Source organism: Dicentrarchus labrax, unplaced genomic scaffold, assembly GCF_905237075.1.
Source record: "Dicentrarchus labrax unplaced genomic scaffold, dlabrax2021, whole genome shotgun sequence".
Classification (NCBI taxonomy): domain Eukaryota; kingdom Metazoa; phylum Chordata; class Actinopteri; family Moronidae; genus Dicentrarchus; species Dicentrarchus labrax.
The window spans coordinates 30,920,492-30,931,673 of NW_026136711.1; the positions used below are offsets into that span (position 1 = coordinate 30,920,492).

The 11,182-nt window shown below is 39.7% G+C and overlaps 2 protein-coding genes across 5 annotated transcripts in view; both read right to left on the reverse strand.

The window, feature by feature from the left end:
• Nucleotides 1-1,242: 1,242 nt before the first annotated feature.
• On the reverse strand, nucleotides 1,243-7,160 carry pde12 (phosphodiesterase 12). Of its 3 annotated transcripts, XM_051413946.1 has the most exons (9): nucleotides 6,253-7,160; nucleotides 4,848-5,275; nucleotides 4,332-4,437; nucleotides 4,055-4,199; nucleotides 3,707-3,785; nucleotides 3,475-3,597; nucleotides 3,173-3,399; nucleotides 3,032-3,139; nucleotides 2,600-2,941 (listed from the first exon to the last, which is right to left on the reverse strand). In XM_051413946.1, exons 1-9 carry the CDS (start codon nucleotides 6,843-6,845, stop codon nucleotides 2,615-2,617), a joined length of 2,136 nt encoding a protein of 711 aa, XP_051269906.1. In that variant the 5' UTR covers nucleotides 6,846-7,160; the 3' UTR covers nucleotides 2,600-2,614. The 3 variants fall into 3 exon arrangements, with proteins under 3 accessions (XP_051269907.1, XP_051269906.1, XP_051269905.1); XM_051413947.1 differs by lacking the exons at nucleotides 2,600-2,941; nucleotides 3,032-3,139 and adding an exon at nucleotides 1,243-1,816 and having other exon boundaries at nucleotides 3,194-3,399; nucleotides 6,253-7,158; XM_051413945.1 differs by having other exon boundaries at nucleotides 2,600-3,139.
• Nucleotides 7,161-8,705: 1,545 nt separating this feature from the next.
• The window catches only part of atp6ap1la (ATPase H+ transporting accessory protein 1 like a), an 8,651-nt gene continuing 6,174 nt past the window's right edge, over nucleotides 8,706-11,182 (reverse strand). For both annotated transcript variants that reach the window (XM_051413978.1, XM_051413979.1), the window contains exons 3-8: nucleotides 11,065-11,144; nucleotides 10,912-10,980; nucleotides 10,332-10,486; nucleotides 10,177-10,227; nucleotides 9,267-9,504; nucleotides 8,706-9,183 (exon numbers count right to left, since the gene is read on the reverse strand). In XM_051413978.1, coding sequence (XP_051269938.1) covers nucleotides 8,926-9,183; nucleotides 9,267-9,504; nucleotides 10,177-10,227; nucleotides 10,332-10,486; nucleotides 10,912-10,980; nucleotides 11,065-11,144 — 851 coding nt within the window. In that variant the 3' untranslated portion in view covers nucleotides 8,706-8,925. The remainder of the gene's footprint in view (nucleotides 9,184-9,266; nucleotides 9,505-10,176; nucleotides 10,228-10,331; nucleotides 10,487-10,911; nucleotides 10,981-11,064; nucleotides 11,145-11,182) is intronic.

Genomic DNA, 11,182 nt, shown 5'->3' on the forward strand with positions numbered 1-11,182 from the left:
AAGTAAAATATTTAAAAAACTGTAATTTAAAAAACATTCAAAGGAAGGCTTACTACAGTAAGCCTATATTTCTAAATTCAACCTCTTCTATGCAATATAATAATAACAATTCTATAATTACAGAAAAAGCTTCATAAAAAAGAAAACCTCCATGATATCAATACATCAAAAACAAATCCAAAAGATACCCTTTATTTTATTATAATTTCTATGTCATACCAAAACTTAATTACAGAGTTGTTCCAGTTTATTTAAATAGTGCTTTGGAACCGTAACCTTCAAGGAAAACAGTGAATTTGTTTAATGCTTTTATTTTAAAGGCGAACTCAGCCAGTTTCCGGTCTTGCTGGCTCACTAAAGCGAACTTGTCGCTCTGTTTGTCCCTGCTGTCACTGACCCGGGGATGGTACGATCCACCAGAGGAGTAACTGTAAACGCAAATCTTCATAATGTCAAGAAAATATCGTAATTTATGTTTTATTCTTTTTTTATTATAATTTATATTGCCCGAAAAAAAAGGCCAAATCATCACGGCGGTCTCACCTGTTCGGTAACCTCCACTCAAACTTTTATATGCCCCCCCCTTAACAAGACAACACAATGGTATGTCCCAAACACTCCGGCCCCGCCTCTTTAACACTTCCGACCAATCAGAGAAAAACAGCGTGGCGATGTGACGTGAACGCGTCACACACCTTCCGCTGTATTTACATAGGGTGCACTTCCGCTTTCATGACGTAATTCCGTATCCATGGAGACGTTGCAGCTCGTCCTCGCGCTGCCCTTACGTGTTGTTGGAAGAATTAAAATAATTATATTTTTAACCAAATATCTCACATAACATAATACGTTATATGGCTTTTGTTATTTTTAATATTATTTTATTATATTTATTTATTTATTTTTGTCCCGAGAGAGAATAAATTGATCCAAACCAACCGGACGTTATTTATCCGTTGTTGTAACCATGGAGACTGTAGGAGCTATTTATTTGTTGTTAGTATTTAGTTGTTGTTTTATCAAAAGTAAGGAGTGTTTCTTGATTTTCATAGTATTATTATTTTGACTAATTATTTGTTTTAAATATTATTACTTTTTTATTTAGTATATTTAGTTTTGCGTAATTTGTAATTTGTTTTTGTTTATTTTGCGTATTGTGTAACAGAGGCAGGCAGGGACTGTGATGTTCTGTTTCTTTTGTTTGTTTACTTGTTTTGGAGAAAATAAATAAATAAATGTGACTCATGCATAGACTCAAACTTTATTAAATAACTTAAAAGACCACTGAGCAACTTGTTTGGCCAAAGAAAACATAATAATAAAAACCTTTTTAAAATGTTAATATTTATTTATTAACCATGCAATTAGTTATTGGAGCCAATAATTGAAGAGTAGACACAGTAATGCAACCAAAATCATTAAAGAAAACTAACGGCAATGTGCAATCAATTACTTTTTAAAGTACCAACCCAAACACTGAATATCAGTAATTAAAATTCATGAGTTATACATAGTTGTACTTTTAATAATACAATATGAACTTAATCACAACATCTCATATTGTACTTTAAGACAGTGTGTGAGATTATTTCTCCACGCTCAGACTTCGCTCCTGTAAAATGCATTTACAGGAGCGACCGACGGCCCAGCTCTCCAGTGTCTCTTGTATAGGTGGTTTGAGGTCAAAGGTCGGAGGTTAGGGGTCCCAGCGTAGGTCACAGATCAGGGCGATGTGGTCCGAGGGGTGAGCCACGCTGGGAAGGGCCTCGTAGGTGGTGACCTCCTGGTGGGTCGGCAGAGGAATCATCTGCTCCACCTGCGCGCACACACACACACACACACACACACACACACACACACACACACACACACACACACACACACACACACACACACACACACACACACACACACACACACACACACACGTTAGCTTCTTGTTTAGCATTAAGAACACAAAAAACAGTTTTGATGTGCAACAAGACACATTAATCTACACTAGTTGGAGTAGCAGCACCAGTATATGGACCAGTATATGGACCAGTATATGGACCAGTATTAGGACCAGTATATGGACCAGTATATGGACCAGTATTAGGACCAGTATTAGGACCAGTATATGGACCAGTATATGGACCAGTATTAGGACCAGTATATGGACCAGTATATGGACCAGTATTTGGACCAGTATATGGACCAGTATATGGACCAGTATTAGGACCAGTATTAGGACCAGTATATGGACCAGTATTTGGACCAGTATTAGTGGCCAGTATATGGACCAGTATTAGGACCAGTATTAGGACCAGTATATGGACCAGTATTTGGACCACTATATGGACCACTATATGGACCACTATTATGGACCAGTATTATGGACCAGTATATGGACCAGTATATGGACCAGTATATGGACCAGTATATGGACCAGTATTAGGACCAGTATTAGGACCAGTATATGGACCAGTATTTGGACCAGTATATGGACCAGTATATGGACCAGTATTAGGACCAGTATTAGGACCAGTATATGGACCAGTATTAGGACCAGTATATGGACCAGTATTATGGACCAGTATTAGGACCAGTATATGGACCAGTATTAGTGCCAGTATTAGGACCAGTATATGGACCATATATGGACCAGTATATGGACCAGTATATGGACCAGTATTAGGACCACTATATGGACCAGTATTTGGACCAGTATATGGACCAGTATTTGGACCAGTATATGGACCAGTATATGGACCAGTATTAGGACCACTATATGGACCAGTATTTGGACCAGTATATGGACCAGTATTTGGACCAGTATATGGACCAGTATATGGACCAGTATTAGGACCAGTATATGGACCAGTATTAGGACCAGTATATGGATCAGTATATGGACCAGTATTAGCAGCATTAGGACCAGTATTAGGACCAGCATTAAGACCTGTATAACCAGTATTAGGACCAGTATTAGGACCAGTATTAGGACCAGCATTAGGACCAGTATTAGCAGTATTAGGACCAGTATTAGGACCAGTATTAGGACCAGTATTAGGACCAGCATTAGGACCAGTATTAGGACCAGTATTAGGACCAGCATTAGGACCAGTATTAGGACCAGTATTAGGACCAGTATTAGGACCTGTATAACCAGTATTAGGACCAGTATTAGGACCTGTATAACCAGTATTAGTACCTGCATGCTGTCCGGCTGTATGAAGATGTAGTCCAGGCAGCCGTGAAATCCTCCCACGTAGTTAGTGTAGGCCGGCTGGCTGCAGGCGCTCAGCAGCGGAGGGAAGGTGGAGAGCAGCTCCATACTGCAGGACTCCTCCGGCCCCGAGCTGCTCCAGTCTGGATGCTGCTGAGGAACCACAGCCTCGCTGACCAGCTGGAACACACCTGCAGACAAATACAGTTAATGAGAGTGAACAGTGAGACTGGGGCTACCTGCTTTGCCTTTAGGCGTGGAGTTACCCGAGTTCGGGGTGGAGTTGAAGTCACCACAAAAGACCAGAGGGGCTCCAGGTGCGACCTCGTTGATCACATGACTCAGGTGTTTCAGAGCCACGCCCATCTGGACCAAGCGAACGTTCCCTCCTTCAAAAGGAAATTAATTCAGTTTTTAGACATTTGTTCCAGCACAGATTAAAGGTACAGATCATCGCTCTCTTCTCGGGTGTTCGTACAGATGAACGAGTGGTTCTACCTTTCGGGTGCCAGTACAGGTGAGTGTTGGCCACACACACCTTCCTGCCTGGTTTATTCAGGTCCTCCAGCACACTGACCTGCAGAGAAACGAGTCCGGAAAGACAAGTGTCTTAACACTGTGGCTGCAACTGACAGTTACTTTCATTATTGATTATTCTGTCTATTATTTTTGATGAATCAGTCTGTTAAATGTCCAACAGTTTCCCAGGGGCCACTTAGAGGTTCAAGACTACAACACAAAAACCCCACAAGTCAGAATCGTCCTCTGAATCGTCCTCAGTGCAGCAGGTGAGCAGCAGGTGAGCAGCAGGTGAGCAGCAGGTGAGCAGCAGGTGAGCAGCAGTACCTGCAGAGCAGTGGACCTCATCAGGATCTTGTCCTTCAGTGCGCTGTTAGCAGAAACCTTCTCCAGCAGCGCCGAATGGATGGGATCAGAGGTCAACGCCTCACTCAGCATGATGTCATGACGGCTCAGCAGCTGAAACTTTGACCTTAAAAGGCAACATGATGTAATTTTTAAATTAGACACTTGCTGAAGATAATATCAACTAAATATGACATAAACTAAATTGCTTGTCGACCGGCAGAAGACATTTTCTTCAGATTCAGCTGGCAGCTTCTACCTGCGGTAGTAAGTGGCGAGTCCTTCGTGCTGCTTCTCTTTCACCCTGAAAACACCGTCCAGACCGAAGGCATCCAGAGCTGGAGTCAGACTGTCTGTGAACACCACTAAAAAGTCCAGAGAACACAAAGAAGGTCAGAAAGCCGACTCACATATCCTCCAGATGATTTTACTTTACATAAAAGTGGAGAGTTTTTAAGCATCAGCTAACGCCTGCAATGAAAATGCACTTTATATATAAATAAAATGTAAGGATCTCCATAAGGCCCCATATTAAAATGCCCAACTTTACAGCAGATATAATAATATAATAAGATAATAAACATGTTTACAGCCTGATACAACAATTTTGGTCTTTTCAGCTAAAATCCCCGTTCATGACAACAGAACAGGAGCTGAATTAATATAAAACTCATCTATTTAAATCATATCAAAGCATAAAGTGATGCATAATTACTGCTCTAACATAAACATTAACTGTGAACTGGTTATTAAAAGTCGTTTCCACGGTAACAACCTTTGTCGACCTCCTGCAGACAGACGATGTCAGCGTTGTATCCGGCCAGCTCCTTCTTGATCAGGTTCTGTCTGTAGTCCAGCTGCAGGGCGTAGGGGGCGCAGTACGGGTAGAGCACGTTCTTGGACAGTTCGGTCTGGGCGTAGATATCAGCGAGGATGTTGTAGGACACCACCCTCACAGACGGCCACTCCGCCTCTTTGACAGTGTACGCGTGTCGGTTGTCGAACGTGCACACGCCCGGTCCGGCCTCTACGGCGCCCACAGAGACCAGCTCCTTGGGCGAGCCGCTGCGTCCTCCGTCTCTGGGCGTGCAGCGCAGTTTGAGCCTGTAGCCGATGTCCTGATTGGACGGGACGTGGACTCTACCGCATCCTATCTCGGTCCAACCGACCTCCTGACCTGGAACTTCTCCGGTAGCTTCAGAACTGGAAACAAGAAGGAGAAGAATTTGTGCTGTTTGTGTCAGTTTTCTTTATTCAGCTCAGTTCACAGCTCTAAAGAAACTTTGTCTCTTTGCCAAACTGACTCCTCTGTTTCTAGATTACCTCAAATATATCTGTAATATACGTCTTATGTACTTAATTCTTGTTACTTATCAGCCAACATACGTATATACCGATATATTACAGCTGGGTGGTATCACCATTTTACTGTCAGGATTAAAAAAAAAACACTTTAATGTCATTATATATGTACTGAAGGCTTCATGATGTAAAGATTTTTTAATGTGCAAACTGTAAAAACTGTAAAAATTTAAATATTCACTGAGATAATTAAAATTTAAATGTTCTATTGTACAAGTGAGAAACAAATATCTTACAGCAGTTGTTTCAGCCATGCAACAGTGAGGCTGTACATGAAACATATAACATATAATACAGGAAATTACAACCTGTGTACTGGTTCATCCTGTACATCTATATATGTGTGTGATAAACTAATATCGGGTCACGTATCGACTCGGCAGATTTATCAGTCGTGCTCTTTTACAAAGACTAAAGAAAAAGGTTGTTATGTTATTATTATCTATAACACCACGATCTTAAAAGTCATTACTATTTAATTACTGTTAACACTTACTGTGGAATATGTTTATATTACATTTACTTTGTACATAGGCTCTTATTATATTTATATATTTACCTATACATTCATTTGTATTCTATATATTGTATAATTTCTAATCTTTAACGTTGTGTGAGTAGAACCACTGTAACAAACAGATTTCTGATTATATTATATATATATTATAATAAGTTCAGTCCAGGACAACAACATCCCACCTGACCACAGAACTGAACCAACTCTCCCCTGACAGAAAAGGTAAATATAGTGAACTTGCATTACATTACAAAAAGGCACAAACAACCACCAAACACCTCCTGTACTTCAGTGCAACTACCTCGTGTCTGTGTTTGTGTTTGAGGCTTCTTCTTTAAACCAAATGAACTCGCAGTCTTGCAGGTTCCCAAACTCCACCTCCAGTCTGGGACACACGGGGAACCCGGCCAGCAGGGACCCCGGGAGCTCGGCGGTAATGAGAGCCGGTGCATTCCTCTGCACCGAGTATTTAACGTCCCCGACCTGCAGCACCGCTCCGTCCCGCCACGCCTCCGAGTTCGGTACCGTGTGGGCCACCTCGTCCCCGTCGTAGAACAGCTTCACCACGGCGGGCTCCGGGGCCTCCACCGGCGGCTGCCCCTTGTTCTTCTTACACTTCTTTGCCTTTCCTCGGCCCTTCACGAAGTTGTGCGAGATCCGGGTGAGGAGCGTGCCCAGCGGCTCGTCCTGGTCCCGCAGCATGTGTCTGTGGCTCCCGTCCAGACGGAAGGAGATGGTGAGTTTGGGCTCCCCGGGGAGGCAGCGCACCGCGGCCGGCTCCATGCGGAGGAGGAGGAGGAGGAGGCGGCGGCGGGCTCCGGGCAGAGTCCTCGGGGAGGAGGAGAGGAGGCGGCGGGGGAGCAGTGCGAGGGCAGCGGATAGGTGGTTGAACATGAAGCCCCCGGGCGGCTGGAGGTCTGACAGCAGCGGACGAACACCGGGAGCGTTTCCGGTCTGGTTGTTGGTAATGCTAACCGGGTGAAGCTAACCCGAGGACAAAACCCGGTAAAATGGCGGGTTTTAATTTTACAATCAGCTGTTTGGCTAATAACTCAACAAACACAAAGGCTCCGGAGCTCAAAGTGTTTGATTTGAATGTCGGTAGTTTAATAAAGTCACTCTAGTTGGTACATTAAATGTCAGTAGTGCTGCTATCTCCGGACAGCGTGAGTCTTCTTCTTCTGCTGTGGAACATGGCGGCTCGAACACCTCTACACCTAACACTGCCCCCCACCGGACATAAGTAACATTACACCAGTTTATATTAATACAGGGAGACCCAAACTGTTGATTACAGATTATATTATATTATATTATATCATATTATATCATATTATATTATATTATATTATATCATATTATATCATATCATATTATATTATATTATATTATATTATATTATATTTTATTATATTAAATTATATTATATTATATTTTATTATATTATATTATATCATATTATATCATATTATATCATATTATATTATATTATATTATATTATATCATATTATATCATATTATATTATATTATATTATATTATATTATATTATATCATATTATATTATATTATATTATATTATATTATATTATATTATATCATATTATATCATATTATATTATATTATATTATATTATATTTTATTTTATCATATTATGTCATATCATATTATATTATATGATATTATATTATGATATGATATGATATGATATTATTATATGATATCATATATTATTATATTATATTATATGATATCATATTATATTATATTTTATCATATTATATTATATTATATCATATTATGTCATATCATATTATATTATATCATATTATATTATGATATGATATGATATGATATTATTATATGATATCATATTATATTATTATATTATATTATATGATATCATATTATATTATATTATATTATATCATATTATATCATATTATATTATATTATATTATATCATATTATAATATATTATATTATATTATATTATATTATATTATATGATATCATATTATATTATATTATATTAAAATAATAATGTGAAACTAAACCCACAGCCTAGTAGGATGAATTTAACATTTAACATTTAAAACATCTTTAACATTTATGCTCAAAATGTGTTAATTTGAAACATTGGGAATTACTGATATATATAATGTAAATATTGACTAATCCAATACATTTCAGCTCAGCAAAATATTATTAGGTATTGTTTCATATTGCTTCTTCTTACAGTCGCAGGGTTTATTATAGGTTGTTTTTATTTATTTCTAGTAAAGCCAGTTTGTGATTGGTTGTCTGCTCATTTAGAATAAAGTAACAGCCAGTTAAACAAAAGGATTTTTGAAAAAGGACAATTTGAAATGAAAATTGTGGAATGAAATTAAAATGACCAACAATAAACTCTGTTACTGTGAAAAGAAAGAGGAAGAAATAACATTTCATAAATGTTGACAATTTTAACATTATAATTTTGGTCTGTATTTATTTAGGATTGTTTATTCAGCTGCATCTATAGAAGTCTGTGGCCACAAATGTTTTATTTAAATCATTGAACCAAATTTAAATTCCTTTGAGTGCACATGATGAGGCCTAGTAACCCAAGTGGCTAACAGCTAGTATCACCGTCTGCCTTAGATAAAGAGAGGACGCAGCCTTCTGCTCCGTAACAACAAATATAGAAAGATTCACTGATAGGAAAAAATCAAACACTAGGCCCACAAATATAGAGGAAAACAGAACAAAACTAAAGTTTTTATTTATATTTTTATTAATTTTTTTAAAAAGACAAATACAGAAATTCACTAATGAGCAACTTAAAAAAAAACACTAGAAATATATATTTTTAAAAATCTAATCTTGAGCTGAAAGTATATCGTCACACCAGATGTTTGGTGCCAGATGTTGTTCAGCATCAAATCAGCTGTGTCTCTGTGTCAAAAGTCTATAATTATCTTATTCGCTACACTACAGAAAATTCTTCTCCGCAACATTTTCCACGCAGCAGTGTTCAGGCTGTTCGGGGTTATGAGGGTAGTAGACGTCGGCCTTGTGTTCGTCGTCATGCTCGATGTGTTTCAGGTGGATGACCATGTGCAGGGCGTAGGCCAGGACCAGCAGCAGGATGAGGGAAGTGACGAGGCCCATCAGGATGGCCGGCGTCAGAAACGTGGCGCAGTCGCTCGCAGGAGAAAATTTACCAGAGGTGACGTTGAAGGCCTGAATCTGAGACATTTTGAAAATAATTAGGAGGTGAAATTCAATTAAATTATCAGACACTGAGTCAGTTGGGTCAACCAGACAGGTACCTGGAAGTTGGTGAAGGTCACGGCCCAGAGGCGGGCGTGCTCGGTGCTGGGCAGCAGCAGGGCGCTGTGGCGCTGCAGGCTGCTGACATGGAGGCAGTGGTAGGAGGAGGAGGTTGGAGCGTACACTTCACTGACGTTAAACACAGCCTCCTCAGAGGTGTTGTAGAGCAGAGAGACGCTTTCCACCGAGAACCACCACTGACCTGAAGACTCGTAGAAAGTGTTGGACAGCTGCAGTCTGACATCGGAGGGACGAGAGGAGACAGTCAGTCCAAACTTTACATTGAACTTGACCCGCATGACTGCAGACCTTATAGCTTCAAAGGTACTATGTGCCGTTGCAAGGAGTTTTTAACTGGATATAAACAGTCTCAGTTTAATACTGATGCCTTTATCAGCGAGAATATTGGCTGGTTCTATATAGTTATTGTTAATGCCTGAGACTGGGTTGGATTTGGTCGGATTCCCCTTGAAATCAAGGAAACGAAGCGGTGGAAACACTACCACTTTTGTCCACAGGGGTCTCCAAAATCAACAAAAATGAAAGTTTCAGGGGCTCTCCTGTTAGTTGTGGGTCAATTTACAACTATATTATTATAATAACATGTTGACGTCACATAAATAAGACATCATATTTATTAAGTTGATGATGTGTTTTTTTTTTTAATGTGAAATCAAAGTAGCTAGTAACTATAGCAGTTAAATAAATGTAGTGAAATAAAGTACAAGTACCTCAGAATTGTTCTTGCAGTACTTATAAAACTAGTAAATATACGTAGTTAAATTATAAATAAACTCAACAGGGCAAATGAACACATTTACAGTTAGATCTGACGTATAACATCTAATCACACATTTGACTGGATTAAAATCATAAAGTTATATTTTAGTGCATGATCTGCAGACTAACCTGATGGAAAGACCTCTCAAATCCTCCACATCTCCAAACCTCATCACCAGCCTGGTGAAGACAGACAGACAGACAGACAGACAGACGGTGTCAGTCTTATTTGACAAAAGAGGGGTACAGGTGCACAGACAGGTCAGACAGACAGGTGCACGTACGTGGCTTTATCCTGGCGGCAGACAGACTGGCTGGTGTCGACAGGTTTCTGAGGAGAAAAGGTTCTCTCTGTCAGGTCCAGCTGCTTCTGCTTATCGTAGCGCAGAGACAGCTTCCTGGCCTGGAACAGGAGGCACGGCTCCCCATTGGACAACACCTGGTGGGCGGAGACAGTTATATTATTGGACAACACCTGGTGGGCAGACATATTAGTGTTGGGGGCCACAAACACTAGAGATGCTTTCTATGTGTTATGTTTACATATATAATATAATCCTAATGGGACTTAAAAAGTGAAAAATAATAACTGTCAATATGAAACTAAGGTTATTGGTCGTGAAATAATTAGACATTAAACAACTATTAATCTTGTTTTGACAATAAAAAAATAAATAAAAGGAAGGTGTAGATGATGGCTGTGTGGATGTTGGAAATGCATACATTCGAAAACTTTACTTAAATTAAGATCAAACACCAGCAGCTTAATAAATGCTGTTTTAAATGTGTGTCGTGAACGGTGCTTTTTATTTTCTGAGCTGTTTTCTCTTGACTGTGTTACAGCAGCGGGTTAATCAACGCCACCTTGAGGGGCGGGAAGGGAAGTGCAGTTCCCGGCATCTGAAGTAGTTTCCTCCGTGATACATCTGGAGACTGGAGAAAGAGATAATTCAGTGTGTCAGTATGTGATAAACACATGTTCACTTTTATTACAACTTCCATCCACTCAGAGTTTACCTGCAGTCGTCTGTCTGGTTGGTCTGCGGATATCAAACGCTCCTCCGTCCACATCCCTCCATCAATCTGCACCCTTTCATCTGGAGAGGAAGTCAATAACAGGATGAATCTCACAAAA